Source organism: Penaeus japonicus, unplaced genomic scaffold, assembly GCF_977035675.1.
Source record: "Penaeus japonicus unplaced genomic scaffold, GWHDUDI00000001_assembly GWHDUDI00000011, whole genome shotgun sequence".
Classification (NCBI taxonomy): Eukaryota; Metazoa; Arthropoda; class Malacostraca; order Decapoda; family Penaeidae; genus Penaeus; species Penaeus japonicus.
Window position 1 is genome coordinate 6,161,089 of NW_028234413.1, and position 19,566 is coordinate 6,180,654.

At 49.3% G+C, this 19,566-nt stretch overlaps 1 protein-coding gene across 2 annotated transcripts in view; it reads right to left on the reverse strand.

Moving 5' to 3' along the window:
• Positions 1 to 4,168: 4,168 nt before the first annotated feature.
• LOC122249701 (calmodulin) overlaps positions 4,169 to 19,566 on the reverse strand; it is a 34,418-nt gene continuing 19,020 nt past the window's right edge. Inside the window, exons 2-6 of one of the 2 annotated variants that reach the window (XR_006222875.2) lie at positions 16,723 to 16,897; positions 9,140 to 9,281; positions 8,891 to 8,991; positions 7,396 to 7,493; positions 4,169 to 6,336 (exon numbers count right to left, since the gene is read on the reverse strand). Coding sequence is in view for 1 of the 2 variants with exons in the window: in XM_043010793.2 (XP_042866727.1) it covers positions 6,308 to 6,336; positions 8,891 to 8,991; positions 9,140 to 9,281; positions 16,723 to 16,897 (447 nt within the window). In the remaining variant the exon portion in view is untranslated. The remainder of the gene's footprint in view (positions 6,337 to 7,395; positions 7,494 to 8,890; positions 8,992 to 9,139; positions 9,282 to 16,722; positions 16,898 to 19,566) is intronic. The other variant, XM_043010793.2, reaches the window with a different exon arrangement.

The following is a 19,566-nucleotide window of genomic DNA, read 5'->3' on the forward strand; positions in this document are numbered from 1 at the left end:
TAACACACACAAAAGACACAGACACACATACACACAGACAGAGGCCCTAGTTTACATACACTATATTACCTACCCATACATTTCAACAACAATATTAACAACAACAACAACATACAGACACACACGCCAACATGCACGAATATGTATACACAGAGTGGCGCTAGAGTGTCTCCTGTCTGTTGACATCCGGTTTGTGTCGTTATATTCAGGTAGGACAGGTGCGTTACGTCATCTGCTGTGCCCCGGATGTGCAACGAGAGTAGATATTTCGCGTTTAGGCCTATGTATATGTACGTGTTGCATATTGTGTTGTGCTAAATGCAAGTAGAAAATAGAGTAGGTCAGGGCTTCGTATACGCTTATTACCAACCGTTCATCCATGTGCGCTGTGTTACACACGTAAAAAATAGTGAGACAATGGGAATGGTAGAGCTCTTGTTATACTTTCTAATGCATGATAGCCATACATTGCATACACGCACGCACACGTACATGTACACACGTGCAGACACACACACAAACACATGTACGTACGTGTGCACATACACACATGTGCGTTCATGTGCACACACACATGTACGTACATGTGCACACACACACACACATATGCTTACGTGTGCACACACACGCACACATGTACGTACATGTGCACACACACGCACACATGTACGTACATGTGCGCACACACACGCACACATGTACGCACGTGTGTGCACACACACACACGCACACATGTACATATGTGCGCACACACAAACGCACTCATGTACGCACGTGTGCACACACACACACGCACACATGTACGCACGTGTGCACACACACGCACATGTACGTACGTGTGCACACACACGCACATGTACGTACGTGTGCACATACACACACATGTACGTACGTGCACACACACACACACACAATGTACGTACGAGTGCACACACACACGCACACATGCACGCACGTGTGCACACACACACGCACACATGTACGCACGTGTGCACACACACACGTGTACGTACGTGTACACACACACACACACACACACACGTGTACGTACGTGCAGACACACGTATACGTACGTGCAGACACACGTATACGTACGTGCAGACACATACACACACACACACACGTGTACGTTCGTATGGAGACACAAACACATTTCCGTACGTGCGCACACATACACACACGTGTACATACGTGCACACAGATACACGCACACGTGTACGTGCGTGTACGTACGTGTGCACACACACACACACACACAATGTACAAACGTACACATGCAGACGTAGACGTAAACACAGACACACACGAGTACGTACACACTAAAAACGTAAGACATCCAGACACATACAGACACATAATCGCCCTGACTCTGCCGAGAAGCTTCACCAGTGTCTAGGCGCGCTGGCGTACCTGCTCGTCCATGGGTACAAACGAGAGCGCCGGGCTGTGCTAATCCCTGTCATTAGGTTTCCCGTTGCTGGGTACAGTTCGGTGTTATTTGTGACGGTGCTCGTCCGCGGTAGATGTTCTTTGGTTGTACTATTTGTTGACTCGATGGACGTGGCAGTGTGAATATGGTTTCTTATTCTTTTCCCTTTTGTGAAATGGTTTTAAATATCACGTGACTTGACAGAATTTTGACTGGTCGTTTGTTTTAGGTCGAGTGGTAATTTTTGGTGTGAATTTTGTGTTGATAAGGTTAAGGGTTGTTGTGGATTTACATCCGATGCAATACAATACATCCCAAGAATATCGTAGACCGAAATAACTACAAAATGTCTTTTTTTTGGGGGGGTATTACAGCTAAATTTTTGCCAAAATATTTACACATTGTATTATACTAGGGCCAATTTTGTACCGTTTTCTAGTACTCGAGAGAAGTTACACAGTGCATAAATTTCTTGACGAGGCCCTGTAGACATGCGGGAGGGCCGCCTGACGATTGCACAAGGATTTTTCTTTGTACCTTGACCTAGTCTACTTGCTATGCATCTTTGGTTAACGAGAACTCATGGCCGTGGACAAGTTCTACTTGCAATTTCGTGGCTGGGTTTTGACCCGTTATATTTACCATTATGCACTTTTCAAATATTTTCACATGTTCAATTACCAAAACCAAATCTTGCATTCAGTGACTTAGTTATTATGCTGGCGTTCCCAATAACTATTCAACTGGAAAACACAACTTTCTTTCAGGCTTGCTTTACTAATGTGTTGTGTGACGGGGACATGAAAACGGCCAGTTTCCCCAACTTGAAAAACGCACCTCTTACATTATTCTCGTCCTTGAGAAAACTTTGATGTTGCACCGAAATAGGCACAGCCCCGCCTGCCCTTCCCCAGTGCATTCTTAGAGGGGGTAGATGTCGACTCGCTCACGTGCCCCCCTCCCCCCCATATCATTAGCAATTTCCTCAAGTGAGAAGGATGAAAGAAAAGAGCTGGATCTTTCTTGATCTTTTTTATTCAATACAACATGACATCCGGTCCTCAAATTACTAATGGAGTCCTGGTGGTGGGGTGAAGCATCCGCAGCGGCTCCCCCGCCCCCGCCACCCACACCCACTACCAACAATACTAGTGCGACCCCACCCACCGCCCACCCGCCCACCACCACCACCACCACCGTCCGCCGCCCGAGGCCAGCGCCCCCAGAGCCACGTGTGGGTGCCAGGGGGAGGGGCTTAGGCCGAGGGCGGGGCGGAGGGCGGGGCGAAGGACGGGGAGGGGCCTGGCTGGTGGAGGCTAAAGGTGGCTGCTGGGGCTCCGGCCCGCCCCTCCTGCACCTTCACCAGGAAACCTTAGCTCGAATGCGGCAATGTTTGAAAAGAGCGAATGGGCTTGTCGGGAGCTGCGGCAACTTGCTACTGCCGCGGCGGTGGCACAGCGCACGCGGCACCAGCGGCCGGGAGGAGGAAACAGGCTCACAAGTCAAATATGTTTATATAAAAAAAGGGGGCCCAAACATGACAAAAACTAATAATATTAATTAACACTTTTTTTTCCTTTTTCTTTTCTTTTTTTTAAATGGTGCAGTGATGGGTGGATGGGGCGGTACGGGGCGGCCGGGCGGCACAGCTGCCCCTCGCCGCCCACACCCCGGAGACAACAGGAGCAACAACTGCTGCTGCTGCTGCTGCTGCTGGTGTTATAGTGGTGATGGTAGTGCGGGGACGCTCTGCGGTACCGGGTCTCACTAGCTGAGGGGGTGGGGGTACGGGGCCTGGCGGGGAGGGGAGGGACACCCACTGCATACCCGAACCCGCTCATTAGAGGGGAGGGGAAGGAGGGGGCTGGCGAGGGGGGCCAGGGGCGCGGGGCGGAGGGGCGGGGGGAGCGGGAGGAAGGCGTGGGAGAGGGTGTGGTAAACTTGACTACGGCCTCGTGCAGCCTTTTTTTCGGTCGTATTTACCACTTCCCTCTCCCCCCACACTCCCCCCCACACCCGCCACGCCTCCCCCCTCCACCCTGGGCCCCCCTGCCACCCGCCCTCTTCCCCCGCCCCCCCAGAGCAGGGCTGGGAGGGGGGGGCGCCGGCAAGTGCCACCACCACCCGCCCCAGGAACGAACGCACGAACACACGCACGCACGCCCAGGGGGGGCAGACCGGCGAGTGCCTCCACGCCCCCTCCCCGCAGGTCTCCGCTCACCTATCGTACCACACTAAAACAAGAGTGGTGGGCGCGAGGAGCCCCACCAAACCCACGGCGGGGTCCTCTCGCCCCGCAAAAAACAGCAAGTTTTAAAGGAATGTTCATCACGTTGTGTAGTTGTGTCGAGTGTCGCAGTGTCTGGGTCGAGATACACAACGTAACTACACCAACGCACCAGCAATAGAAGGATTCCCCCAAATGAATCTAAAATAGCCAAGCAGGGTGGGTACCCGGCGCCGCACGCCCACCCCACACCCAACCCATCCTGCTAGCGCCCGCCCACACTCCAAGGTGGTGGGCGGAGCCAGGACCGGGTGATTGGGAGGCGGGCGTGGTTGCCATGGTGACCACCCTGGGCGCTGCACCCCAATGGGCTTTGACAAGAACAAAAATTAGAAGCTTAACTACAATCCGCCGTCAACTGTTGAGACCCTGATAAGCATGGCAAGAAAGAATTGAAAGAAAAAAAAAAAGACTTTCTTTACATGACATGTTGTAAGAAAGACGAAAAAAACTTGGTTTTGAAAGAACTGTATTTCTCCTACACAATAATAATTATAATCATAATATCCATTATTTAATCAGCATGGTCTATCGTAATCATAGTATAAGTGGTCAAGCTCGCTGGCAGAGGCAACAGAGCCTTTGCACAAAGCGGCAATGTTAACAAACAAGTGATGTAAACAATGCAGGGAAGTGGTGGTTGGGAAACAGAAACAGTCATGGTTGTGTGACGTGCCTTACATTAGTATTATGTAGTACAAGAGGAAATTTTTTCAACTTCATTTTTGTTTTTTGCAATATGTATACATTTGCTATTCCTTTAAGAAAAATTGACAAAGACACACCTAACAAGAAATTACATGATACGGAAATGTACCAACTTCATTCAACCAACACAAAAATACAGCGCACCCTCTCCTTCCTTTCTTATTTACCAGAGAAACTGACTTCCAGACAAACTAAAAATAAAAAAGGCATCGCAAGGCAGCGATCTTCATTAAAAAGAAAAAAATTCTAAGAGGAATTTCAAAAAAGGTCCAAAGTAACCCAGCCTGACCATTGGCCAGACGGGATACTATCCTCTTATCAAATATATTTCACGAACGCAATGGTTCTCTCAACTAAAAAATAATAATTTTGCTACAACAGCTTGTAAAAACTGACCAACCTATTTTTTATATATATATTTCCATTCTTATTCAGAACTGGACAGACAAAATGAAAACTTAAGGAAAGAGCCAAGTAGTCTTGAGAGACGAGTTAAGGGTGGCTGGCCTCTCGGTGTTCAAAAAGTCTTCCTGTTGTTCAACAATGATGGAGGAGATAACGGCGAGAGGTCTTCGCAGCGACAGTACCCAACGGCGCCTCGACCAGCGTTACGTCACCGGTCACGGCCACTCGCGTGACCAGCGACCTGGCGACCCTCACGACGTCAAGGTGGAGGAAGTGAAGAGGTCACCCGGGGCGGCCGGCCGAACCGAGCCTGGCTCGCGGCAGCAACCACAACAGTCGGATGGCGCCGCCGCGGCGGCTTCGGGAGAGGCACGGGGTCGCGCCTCGGCCGCCCGAACGGTTACGTGGGAGAAACACACCTTGAGGCGGTGCAACGCGCGCTGGCGTCAAGATCTTGCAGGCAGTCCCGCTGGGTCTGACGACGACGTCCACGAAGCCTCCCTAACCTTTCATCACAAAATATAATCGCTTGCTACTTCGCGTATATATTCATATAGTATACATAAACGTATGTGTAGTATATATATATAATCACTGGTTAAATAGCAATATATTTTTTTTCCTTTTTCTTTCCAGAGGTCCAGCCACCCGTGACGCAATCCCTAGGACAACCAACCCATCTATAACGGCGCTACCGCTACTGACAGAGAGTCACTTACTCCTGCCAGGGGATAAGGTTCAGCCACGTCCCGTCAGCATCCTCCGTGCCCTCGTCTGGCGCACACCCCACACTTGCACGCTCTTTTCCATCGTTTTTTTTTTTTTTTTTTAAGAGATCTTTCAATTTCTTTTTTCCCAATGGTTGTCTCAAAGGTGGTGTTAAGAGTTTTGTTGTTTATTTTTTCCCCTTTCGATCTTATTGTAGTTTTTGCTTGTCCGTTTTGGCTTCGAATTTCATTTCGCAGGTGGACGAGAGGTAAGTCGCGCCCCAACTTGCTTGCAGCTGGACAAAGGTGTTGGTTGCAGCTGCTTGGTTGCTTGCTTGCTTGTTGCTGTTTTAGTGGTTTTTTGTTCTTGTTGTAGCTGGTGTTCTGCTGGCGGGGTGGGTTAGGCTGGAGGAGGGGCGATGGGGGAGGGAGGGAGGGGGGCCGTGGTCATAGTAGTAGTAGAGCAATAGGAGGAGGAGTAATAGTAGTGGAAGTAGTAATAGTGGAAGTAGTTGTTATAGTAGTAGTAGTAGTAGCAGACGTAGAAGTAGTGGTGGTGGTGGTGGTGGCTGCTTGATACTGCTGCTGGAAACTCTAGCCGAGAGCCAGATCGTGTATATGAAGGCAATAAGAGTTAGCAATTAAGAGATAGTGACGACTCGTGTATTACAATGTTTTTTTTTTTTAGCGGTCCGTTAACAAGATAAATTGGAAAGCAGAAAAAACTGTTCGTTTGAAATTTGTTTACAATATTTAGGAGGCGCGGTCACTTCACTTCGAGGTCATCATCGTGACGAACTCTGGAGGGGGAGAGAAAGAGGAGAGCATTAGGTGCGTCAACAAAATAATGGTCCTGAAAATATATGCATTTATAAAACCACAACAGCAGAAAAAAAATACATACATACATACATATATACATATACATTTTATATATATTTTATATACATTATATATATATATATATATATATATATATATATATATATATGTCTATCTATGTATATGTATATATATATATCATATATAAAATCACGAAATGCATAAAAGACTTCCACCCAAAAGCAACGAACAACAAGGTTCGACAGCACACCCAAAATTTCACAGAGAATAAAAAGGTGGTATATCATGTACTTCTCTGCATGAAAACGTACCCGCTGTAGGAGCACCAGGACAGTTACTCAACAGAAGCACTGTCACGGTGCTTTCAACTCTCTCTCACCAGCGGATTCCTCATCTCGACGACCGATACAAGTTTCACAATGGACGAAGACCCCAAAGCACATACACATACATACATACATACATATACATACATACACACACACATACATAAACACTCTTGCAAATTTGGCCTCGTAAATATTCGCATATGTACTGCCTTTCCCCTCAAGACTTGTGGTCTTACTCTTTTTTTTTTCTTTCTTCTTCTTCTTTTTCTTAACATAACGAAACCATTTGCTTTCTGTGAGAGTTAGTATGAGTATGTCATGCTTCCCCATGCTTGGCTGGATTCACACTGATCCTTACGACGTTTCAGACATACTCCGAAGACCATACCTCCTCAACTTCCAGACCATCTCTCTTGCTTCTTCGCGAACATGGACAAAAGCAAAGAAAAAAAAATATATATATGCTTTAACAACACACCCTTCGAAAATGACCAGCGATTCAGATGACAGACAGACAGACAGACAGACAGACACACACACACACATCCATCCACCCCACAAGAGCCATATTCATTAAAATAAATAAAAAATACACATATTTCTGAACAAAACAAAAAAAAAATAAATAAAAAAATAAAAAATAAAAAAACGAGAGACAGAACAAGAGAACATAAAAGCGGAACTAACAGCTATTATTAAGGGTTAGGGTCGGCCAGCCACGGCCCGACGGGGGGGGAGGGGCCGCAGGTGGCGTCACTACTTAGAAGTCATCATTCGCACGAATTCTGCAAAAGAAAGTCGGACGGAAAGTCTGAGGGCGACTCATGCAGGGTAAGAAAAATAAAGAAAATAAATGAATACAACAACTATAATGAAATAAAAGAGTAAATCAAAATAAAAGAAGGGTCTACATCCATGTAGTTTTTGTTTTAAATAAGGTAAAATAAAACCTTGAAAGGTAAACAAAGTTATCAGATGGCAGATCAACACACACATCAATGTGGTGGCTGTCCAATTTTTACGTTTATTGTTATCAGAGGAGAGCTACAAAAAAAATGGCTACAAGGTTTAGCAAATTATAATATAATAATTGTGAACTAATCATCATTTCAAAATGTCTACAAACCAAAGACAAACTATGAAGAGATCAAAGATAAAAAAAGAAGAAAAATAAATATATTCATGCAACGTGGAGAATGGGTGTTAGTGCGTGCAAAGAGTGCAGATGAAGCCGGCAGGTACTTGTGCTAATCAACCGGTGACCTTGACAGAAAGCAGGGAGGGAGTGAAGGTGGAGAAGAGGTAGAAGAGGGGGGGAGGGAGGAGGGGGTAGACCGCCACCAAGGGGAAGGGGGTGCCATGCAAGCGATGCCGGCTTTCCTTACTCGGCCAACATGTCCTTCGAGACTAATTCCAGCTGTCTTCCAATTCGGCATCATCCTCCCATTTCAAGGTACACACAAAAAAAAGAAAAAAAGAAAAGAAAAAGAAAATAATAGTAAAAAATAAAGGGTACTATCACCTCCCGATACGCCTTGAGACACCTAGCTTCCTTGTCCCCTTAACCATTCACATTCATGAGGATGAACACATTCTGGGAGTTACCAAAATAGCCAGAGATACTCGCCCCATCTCGACAAACAATTCTTCTGTAAAGTGTTCTGCATGAAATTGCAACTGAACACTTTCTCTTTCATTTATTACCAAGAGACTCGATTTCCCTAAACCCATGCTGCTTCCCGCCATCACTTTCCACTTCCCTCAGCCCCTAGGAAGGCAAACCACCGGCTTGTGTGAAGTCAAAACAGTCCCTCTGCATCAGCTATGGTCCCCGCTCACCTCTCAGCAGTCAGTACCCGAGATCCGTGGTTTCAAAGTGCGATTGTGCAAAAGAAACAGCCTATAAAACCATCTCATGCAAGCCCCTATAACCCACGCACTCTTACTCAAGCATTCAAGAAGGGGATATACATTTGTTTTGCTTTGAATGTACCCCAGACCCCTCGATCTCCAAGCACCGAGTGTTTCCGCGAGCTGCCAAAAAAAGAAAAAAAAATCCTCCAAGTTCTACCTCTGGGAAGATTCATAGAAGGTGGAACCGGCCACTAAAAAAAAAATAATGAATAAAAAAAAAGGTCGCAGCGAGGGCCACAAACCTTGGCCTCGGGCCTTCCGAACTTACCCTCATAATTGACCTGACCGTCGCCGTCAATATCGGCTTCCCTGATCATCTCATCGACTTCCTCGTCAGTCAGCTTCTCTCCGAGGTTGGTCATCACGTGCCTGCAGAAAGGAGGCTCATCAAAGAGGTGGTCTCAACAGGAGTGACACCCCGATAATATTTCAATTAGAAACCACACACCCTCCCCCCGCTCCCCGCCACATACCCCTCCGGAAAGGGACCCAAGTGGCCGACGCCCCACCAACTGACCTGAGTTCGGCCGCAGAGATGAAGCCGTTGCCGTCCTTGTCGAACACCCTGAAGGCTTCCCTGATCTCTTCCTCGGAGTCGGTGTCCTTCATTTTGCGGGCCATCATGGTGAGGAACTCGGGGAAGTCGATTGTGCCATTACCTGCGAGGAACAAGGGCGGGTTTAAGAGACTTGGACAAGAATATTAGACATGTGGAAGAGGCGCTCACATTGGAACGCACTTGAGAGACCAAGAGGACACACGGACCTCGCAATAGCCAACTTATTTCCCCTAAATGCCAGGCCAATTACGACGATTTGCAAGCACACAAGGAAGGTTGGATAAACAAACACGAAGCTCGCCAACTGACAAACAAAAAGGCCATCACCGAATGGCCCACGTGGTCCTCAAGGCAATCATCGCCGCACAATGGCCCACTGTCGAGGCCAGCTGGTGGAGATCCAATCAACCCATTCATAAATTATCACGAGTATCTCGTGTACAGACACGGAACAGAACGTAAACACTGGCGCTGTTGCTGCTCTTCTTCGCTCTTCTTCCTTCTCCCTCCTCCTCCTCCTTCTCCCCTTGCCCCAACCTCTTTCGGTTATTATCAGTTCCCTCATCTCTCCTCCTCCTCCTCTAGGCTTTCCTCATTTTCCTTCGTATTCCATGTTTCGTGTCATTCGCAACCTCCCGTCCACCATCCATCCCGCCGTGTCCCTCCTACATCCCCAGCCCTCCTCCTGCCCTCCTCCGCTCCACACTGCATGATTCACCCGGCCGCAGCCCAGCGATGACTCACCGGCACACCGCCTGCTCTGCCTTCTCAGCTAACGCACGCACGCGCGCACGCACAATTTCTCGCAGTTGCGATGATCTTTTATATTCGTTATGAGAGTGACAGCGGCGTCATACAGAAGGCGCTTAGTGCCTGTGCTGACGGTTGGCTCGCCCTCCTAGGGGGGAGGGTGAGGAGGGGGCATGGCTTTTCAGCGTGGTGCTTAATACGAACCGTTTTTTTTAAAGTACCCTTTCAACGTTCGAAAGAGGGTGGGAGGGGCAGAAAGGGAGACGGGGAGATGGAGAAGGGGAGGGAGAGGAAGAGTAAAAGCGAAAGAAAGGAGGGAGAGTGAGAGGGAGAGATACCTTCCTCCCTGGTTCACTCATCGCCTCGACTAAACCCCCATCACCAACACATTTCCATCAATTTGATCGCCCTCATTCTATCTCGCCCGCAGTGCCCCCTGGACTCGGGTTCTGGGTTCCGAGCGCCCGTCTGTCTGGCGATACCGCGGGATGCACTTATTTCACTCGAGATTCAAGACTTCTTATTTTTGATAACGCATGCGTGTTGCTGCAATGGAATTAAAAGAAACAACAACAACGATGATGATGTAAATTACATGTGGATACGCAGAGAAAACAGTAGTTGCAACTGCTCTAAACATTATATCTAGAGACAAGCAGAGAGATCTTCCGCCCTTCAAATAACGTTTTGTTTACCGTCTTGCAACAATGCCTGCAACCGTTTATGCCTTGAGCATAATCCCCAGTTCCCTCGAGAGAGAGATGCGTCAACTACCAATCACAGTGCACGAGGCGAGGCGTCGAGGGGAAATGTGCTCGTGAGATGTGCTCGTGAGATGTGCTCGTGAGATGTGCTCGTGAGGCGGGCGCTTAACGGTCTCTCACGCCAACCACAATCTGAAGCGGTAGATACCACGCGCGTATCCTGGCCCGTTTGTAACTGACAAATGCTTTATCTATGGCCAGGTGCAGACAGCGGCGGGGTTACTCCGGTCGGGAGGAGTAAAAAGTGTGGGGGGCGAGAGCGGGAGAGGGGAATGGGGAGGGAGAGAAGAGGGAGAGACAAGAGGATAGAAAAGGCGTAAGAAGTAGAGTCGGGAGGGAAGGAGGAGAGGAGAGGAGAGAGATGCACTGTCTTTTCTCAATACGAGTGCTTGTCTAAATTGAAGACGATGATGCACCCGCTTCCATAACCGCCAATTTCAAGAAAAACAATAAAAAAAGGAAGGATGGCGGATAGAGTAACTTTATCCACACAAGAAACGCGTGCGCTCTTCGAGACTCCGTGCGTTTGTTGCAGGCAGCGGCTCTGCAACACCAGCAAGAGGTATCACGAAGACAGACCGAGTGAGTGAGTGAGCGAGCGAGCGTTGCTGCGTCCCAGGGCCACAACCTACGGCTGTATCAAAGTGCGAGTGTTTACGCGCCGAGTAAACATTCACGAGTTGGGCTGCCACTCGCTAAACTATTTTTCTTGGGGCTGTGTATACACGTCTCGAAGGAAGAAAAGGGGGTGTTGCTCCCTACCTGAGAGGCTCCTTCCCCCTCCCCCCCACCCCCCATCCCGACAGACAGACACACCAACATGGGGGACAACAATGTCACCCACATCTCTCCCCACTTCCCCGCCCCTTCCCTACTCCTTGGAATCCTCAAGTGAGGAATCTCGCTGGACCACGATTTCTCGGACCGCATATAATAATAATAAAAAAGCCCGATATACTTGGAAGAGGTTAGCACGCCTCGTTAGCTCCGAGAATCCGCGCTCGGGTCGTCCATTTGCCTTTCATTCTAGCGACTGCTGCCAGGCGTCCGGCCTCAACATGTAAACGAGTTCCTGCGAACGTCAAATATTATCTTTAACTTCTGCAAACCAGCAGTGAAAGGAAACTAATCGCTTCTTTCGTTTCGCAGGATCTCAAATTGGAGGGAAGTGAACGCGATATGAATAGGCGAATGTACGGAAATGAGGGGGGGGGGGAGAGAGAGAGAGAGAGAGAGAGAGAGAGAGAGAGAGAGAGAGAGAGAGAGAGAGAGAGAGAGAGAGAGAGAGAGAGAGAGAGAGAGAGAGAGAGAGAGAGAGAGAGAGAGAGAGAGAGAGAGAGAGCTCGCGCACCATGTGACATTAGAGTTCCCACGCACATTCCACAACCTTCTGTACTTTCCTCCCGGATCGGAGTACAAGAGCTATTCCTATCTAAAAAGTGATGATTCGCGGACCGCGTGCCCGCAGACTTTCCCCCCAACGAACGCCCGCAGCACCGACATTTGACGCATGAAACCAACAAAACAAAACCCTTTACGGAAACAAAAATAGGAAAAGGGAAAGTAAACCGAGGGGGGAGGGGGGGGGGCAGAAACAGCGCTCGACACAGCCGGGTGTTGCAGGGAAATCTAATCGCGCAACGCCAAACTTTCATGCAAACCAACCCGCACGTCCTGCAACACCGGCGTGCACGGCTTCTCACTCGTCCCGCTGCATCGGAGACCCTTGCAAAACCCCGCCTGGCCACTGGCCATCACGCCCAGACCTTTGCACCACTGAACTAACTGCAATACAAGGCAGTGCCAGAACACATGTGCGGTCTGGGGCGAGAAATCGCGAAAGAGAAAGCAAGCAAAAAAAAGGGAAGCTTCCAAGAGGTAAACGAACTTCTGGATAAAAAAAAAAAAGTTCACACGCATGATAAAAAAACGGCCCTACACGATTCGAACGGAGGCGGGGGGGCCCGGCCATTACGCAAGCCCCGGGGAGCGATTTCTTGAGCCTACTTGAGCAACGGGACACCAAAGAGTTGCATTCTCGGCCCCATTGCAGCAGCCGCCACGTTGCGAGGCGAGTGAACGAGTGCGCCAGGGGAGACGAGGGGATACACTGAGCGAGCTACGTGGCACAGCGTTTCCGGCCAAGGAGAGAGATAGTGAAGCGAGAGAGAGCGAGGAGAGAGATAGTGAAGCGAGAGAGCGAGGAGAGAGATAGTGAAGCGAGAGAGAGCGAGGAGAGAGATAGTGAAGCGAGAGAGAGCGAGGAGAGAGATAGTGAAGCAAGAGAGAGCGAGGAGAGAGATAGTGAAGCGAGAGAGAGCGAGGAGAGAGATAGTGAAGCGAGGGAGAGCGAGGAGAGAGATAGTGAAGCGAGAGAGAGCGAGGAGAGAGATAGTGAAGCGAGGGAGAGCGAGGAGAGAGACAGAAAGACGGTGCCTGTGGCGACGTCTGGCATTGCTGACCATCAAGGGCACCGTGAGGCCGGCCCGGGCAAACTGCGGGCGCGGGTGCCACTCCGCCCGCACACCACTACCACTACCACCACCACCACCGTCGCCGCCAACGCCGCCACCGCCACCGCGCGCCCACAAAGCCCCGTGAATTTCCGTTCTCTAACAGCATTCGGCCGATGACACCAGGGGACTACCGCGCCCTGACAGCCACTCCCATCCACTCTCATCTTCCGGCGGTTTACTTCTCGTTCGTTCTCGCCCCTTTCACGGACATACACCCCCGTCCACCAGCGCCCACACGCCCGTACTGCCACCCATTCACAGCCCTAGAAAACAGTGTGGTGGAAAGCAAGAGGGAACAAGCACAGTCGTTTTGCATTCTTTTCTCACGAGAGCCGACCAACGAGGTTCTGGAAACACCTTCCGGCAGGGGGGAGGGGGAAGGGGTGGGGGGAGGAACTCGATTTTAAGCTTCACTTTCTCCTTGAACTTCGCGCTCTCGGACTCCCGTGAACCCGAAAGGAACACCCAACGCCGGATCAAGTGACGAAACAAAGAAAAAAGAAATGTTCACACGATGGCACCATCCGGCTCTGCGTGGCACCAGCGCAGCCAGTGCCAAGTAGGTTGTCGGGCACAAGGGACGTCGCCGTCGTCGTCCATGCTCACCTCCTCTCTACCCCTTATACCGCCCCCCTACCCCCGCCTAGTCACTGCCGCAAAACGACCCGTTACTTTCAAGAACAGGAAAAACGAAAACCGAAAAACTTCGGCGAAGCAAACACGTGAGAGGTGACGGACGCGAGTGGTCCGTCTTTCACCGCCGCCGTCGCCACCGCCGCCGAGGAGCATTCCGCCGGCGGGGAACATTCTAGCGGTCAGCCCCCGAACAGGCGTCGCCGCATCCCGAGGCCTGGGATCGGGGAAACCACTCGCTTTTATCTAACGGCTCGCTCAAAGGAGACTCGGCGGTCTTGAGTGTGTGCGCGTTTCAACGCACATCTTGTACGCGCACCGTTCTATGTTCAATACTTTGGCATAAAACTAGGTATGTATGCACGCAGACATGTCTCCATGAGCCAATGTAGATGTGTCAGTGTGTATGCGCAAGTGACATACCCAGTGCAAACAAGCATATCCAGACTGCATCGCAAGGGGCAACACGGCCACCTTCCTCGGATACCAAGAGGTAAAAAAGCAAGTGTAGACACGAGTCCAAACAGAGAGAATGGGCGCCACCATAGCCTTGCTTTTCTCACGAGCAAAACCCGAAGGTATGTCAGTAATCTGGCAGGCAAGCAGGCAAGTAGGCACAGCAGCGCACAGCACGGCATGGCACGGCTTGGCTCCAGGGATGAGTGGGCATGGCATGGCGTAGTGTACCCAGTTACCTTCACGAGACTTGCGTTGTGAGCATATGGGAGGTTATGGGTGACGCCGGGGGGGAGGGCGTGGGCGAGATGCAACGAGGGAAGAGGCGTCATGAGGACATTTCGTTTGCTAGTTACTATGAGGGAAGGGGAGAAGGAAAGGGGGAGAGAGCGAGAGAGAGAGAGAGCGAGAGAGAGAGAGAGAGAGAGAGAGAGAGAGAGAGAGAGAGAGAGAGAGAGAGAGAGAGAGAGAGAGAGAGAGAGGAGAGGGAGGAGAGAGAGGGGAGAGAGAGAGAGAGAGAGAGAGAGAGAGAGAGAGAGAGAGAGAGAGAGAGAGGGGGGGGGGGAATGATAAGGACAGGATTGAGAGGAAAGAGGGAAAGGGGAAAAAAGAGGGGAGGGGAGGGAGAGGAGAGACTGGAGGAAGGAGGAGAAAGGGAGAGGAGATATTGGGAGGGAGGAGAAGGGAAACGGAGCAAGAAAGATATACTACTGGCTAAAACCTCAACCTCAGAGCACTACAACCAAGCCAACCCTTTCGTCACGATTAACCCCTCCCCCCCAAGACAACAGCCACAACCATTCCCCTCCCCATATCCTCCCCTCCTCCCCCGTCCACAAGACAATCGCTATCTTTTCATTAAAACCTGACACACCAAAATGTCGAGATCGGCTCTATAAATAGCATGACAGCAGTGCGACAAGTGCCAAGGCCACTATCCCAGTATGGGGGTGGCTGTTTCCCCCCCAACCCCACATCAGTTCCCTTGCTCTCCTCGTCCCTACCTCCCCCTCACACTCTTCCATTTATTTATGCTCTCGCTAACTCCGCGTATGTGTGGGAACGTGGAACGGGAAGCCGGATTCGCAGACGTGGGAAAATTCGCAGGAGACCAAATTAGATCGAGAGAGAGAGAGAGAGAGAGAGAGAGAGAGAGAGAGAGAGAGAGAGAGAGAGAGAGAGAGAGAGAGAGAGAGAGAGAGAGAGAGAGAGAAAACGGATAAACATTTGTGCATTTTTTATTACAGCCTAGGGCGATATTTCCTTCTTTTTCAGGTACGAGACGCTTTTACGTGAATGGTGCTCTCTCAGGGCTATGGTTTGCTTCTATCTCTTGAATTGGAGGCATGTGGGGGACAGAAGAGAAGAAGGAGAAGGAGAAGGAGAGAAGGAGAAAGAGAGAAGGAGGAGAAGGAGAAAGAGAGAAGGAGGAGAAGGAGAAAGAGAGAAGAAGGTGAAGGAGAAAGAGAGAAGAAGGTGAAGGAGAAAGAGAGAAGAAGGTGAAGGAGAAAGAGAGAAGAAGGTGAAGGAGAAAGAGAGAAGAAGGTGAAGGAGAAAGAGAGAAGAAGGTGAAGGAGAAAGAGAGAAGAAGGTGAAGGAGAAAGAGAAGGAGAGAAGGTGAAGGAGAAAGAGAGAAGAAGGTGAAGGAGAAAGAGAAGGAGAGAAGGAGAAGGAGAAGGAGGAGAAAGAGAAGAGGAGAAAGAGAAGAGGAGAAAGAGTGAGGGATAGAAAAGAAACTAGAAAAAGAGAAGAGGGGGGGAGGGGAGGCTCCTATGATTCCCACTGCCCTGTATCAAAAGCAACAAGCCAAGTACTGACCCCTTAAATTGTTTTGTGTTGGAGGCCGCCACATCGGGTCCTGCTGGCTTGATGGCGTTGGCTCCGGGTATTTTTATCCACCAACACGTGCTGCTCAACAGTGACTGCTCCTGCTGCTGCTGCTGCCACTTCTGCTCCTACTTCCGTCCCTTCGTCCCCGCCGGAATTGGGGACGCTCCATTTTTTTAGGCGTTATAAAATCTATTTCCGACCGACGATTTCTTTTCTGATGTACTCCCCTCCGTCGCCCCCGCACCTTCACAGGTACCCCCCCCCCCCTTACTCTTCTCCTGCCTTCCGTTACCCGCACAGAGAAAGCACCAATAGAAATGTCAACCAGTTATTCCCCCACCCCCCTAACCCCTCCCCTCCCCTGCCCTGCCTCCCTCCCTCCCTCGGGTGTCATGAAAAGCGAACCGTTAGGAGCTGAAGAAGAGCAACGGTTCACTAAACACAGAACACGTTTGAAGTTATCACATAATCACCACCATTAATCAGGAGCAATAAAAACAGCAACCTAATAAATGAGTGCTAAAACACACACGTAATGCAACCCACCACCCCCCCTACCCATATCCCCCTTGCAAACGACCCCTCCACTCACCGTCAGCGTCCACCTCGTTGATCATGTCCTGGAGTTCGGCTTCGGTGGGGTTCTGGCCCAGGGACCTCATGACTGTGCCCAATTCCTTGGTGGTGATGGTGCCGTCGCCGTCCTTGTCGAAGAGGGAGAAGGCCTCCTTGAATTCGGCAATTTGTTCTTCGGTCAGCTGATCCGCCTGTTACGAGGGAGGGGAAAGGTCGTATGAGTGTCAGAGGTACAAGTTGTTGGACAATAATAATAATAATAATAAATGATATAATGAGTAATTATAAACCCGGGAAGGGGGAAAAATAGAAATAAAATGGTATACTCGTCCTATCCCAAGCTAAGAAAAAAAAATCCTGCAGATTATCAACCACCAAGTGGTGGTCATAACGTAGAACCTAAGCTCTCTGCAACTATCTTTTTTTGACATACGGAAGCAAATCGTGGCCGTGGTTGAGATTCTTCAGAGGGACTCAATCTAGAAATTCAGGATTCAGAAGATTCATTATGAATCGAATCTATTTTCCATTACTGGTGGTCAATTATAAATATATTTATGAATTAAATTTAGGAGAATTACATTATTTGATTCATCAGTTCAATATATTTTTATAAACAATGAATTGTTGAGAGGAACAGATTAACAGATGACACTCCAAGAGAACATTTCGTTGAAGCTCCTGTGAAAGCTAAGTGAAGCCGATTTTCGGCGGATTCAGAAGCTGAGCTGGCAATTTAGAACCAAAGGAGGAGAACCACGAACAAAAAGGGAGGGGGATCCACGGAAAGAACCTCAAGGACTGGCCACGGTTCGCGCCCCTTGTCGCATCCTAAGAAACACGACAAAATCTCCTTAAGCTTAGCCATCGAAGGGATACTTACCGAAACCAAGTGCACAGCAAATAGAAAACGTCAGCATTTGTTCCTCCGACGATGAGAGGATGGGTGACCTCTTGCACCCCAAAACCCCCTCCCCCCCTCCCATCAACCACCCTCTTGGCCCCCATCCTCCCCCTTACAAGACCTATAGCTGAGACCTACCTACCTCCCTCCCTCCCTCTCTCCCTCTCTCCTCTCTTCCTCCTTCCCTCCCGCCTCCCGCTCACACTTCACCTAATACATCAAACACCTGAACCCACTCCTTCCCTTTCGACAGCCCTCCCTACCCGATGTTAGTAACTCACTCACTCTCTCTCTCTCTCCTTCCCTCCCCCCGCCCCACACTCGCTCACTCTTGCGCAACTCATGGGAGTACCTGACCTTTGTACTTCCTCTTGTGCGTGATCTCATTTCTTTTATTTGTTAAGGATCATAAATCTCTAAGCTCCTATCAGACTATTCTCCCCGGCCAAAGATTACAATTCAACCAGGCAGAATTTTCTCAGATATCTATCAATAGTCAATGTCCTACGCTTATACGAGATGGAACAATGGGAATAACCTTTCTACTTCTCTTGCAAAGGACTATACGAGACATCCTCATGGCACACACAACTACTGGAAAGCAGTTCCTCGCCTCGCCTCATCCTTATGCTAACACCAATGAGGGGAAACTAACAAAATCCTGAATATTGTAGTGACAAAGATCCAATGACTTGGCTGGAAACCTGAAGAAATCGCGGATTTGACATCAGCTTTAATTTGTACCAAGGGACTTCGGTCGTGCGACACACAAGTGGTAAGAGATAACTCCCAGTGGCTGTTCGTCTCATCCACAGATCAAAAACATCCTTCCTTTCGTCCTATAACTGACGGTATAAAGAAGCCATTACGGATACATTTGCCAGCCGTGGCCTTGGAAGGGAAAAAATATTGTTAACGGAAGGCGCAGTTTTGGGACTGGCAGACCAGGAACCTCCTTATTGATCCGGACAGGTCAGGCAGGGTACATTCCTCCAACGCTGCTAGCTGACTCTCGCACCCTCTGCGCCTCCATCTCCCCTCTTTTGTTTTCCTTCCCTCGTCCCTCGTTAGGTTTTGACCCCTTTTCCGTTGCACACTAACCATATCCTAACCTCAAATCAACGAGAACTGGAGTAATCTAAACCTATTCTAACATGGGCTGATGAACTTGCCCAAGACTTTTCACAGCACCAACCCTACTACGCTGCCTTTCTGCTGCGTATTTACAAATGCTAGTGAACATCCTGCTGTCATTTCACAACAAAAGGCAGTACTGATGTAGTCACTTGTGTGAAAGAAACGAGGCCACTGATTGCACATAACTTGGCATCCCCTCCAATGTTCAGTATTTGTTAATCAAAAAGGTCAAGGGGAAAAAGTGTATATTCTGTGTATTTATGTACACAAAACAACCCTACTGGGTGTCTCCACTTTAGCGCACGCGCGCAAGCGCTCGTGTGTGCGCGAGTGTGAGTAACAGAAGAATCACCATGGATGAAACGACGAGGGAGGGAAAACTTCAGAGGTTTGGTGTATGAGCGCAAGGCTTTAACCAACCACAGTACAATTTACAAGGACTTTCATAAGAAGAAATCCAAGGAGCTATTCTGAGGGGGTGGCACCAATAATAGGGAATGGAAGGGAAGGGGCGAAGAGAGATTCTTGTTGACATAGGATGTGTTATGGCAAGTTGGAAGTGTTGACAGAGGGTGGAGCCCGTTCTGCGAGGTGGAAGGAAAAGTAAATTTGGGAAAGGTGATGGGTACACAGGGGGTGGATGCCTATAATGTTATATAGGGGCAACACAACCTTAGTGCAGACTCCCTACAAAGTGCCACAGTTCTGGTATGGGAGGTATGCAACATCCCTTGGAGGCCACTGAGGAACAATTCCCTTCAAATCGGCAAAAACATTGCCCTCTTTGTGTGTTCTCAAATGACAATAATTTTGGCCCCT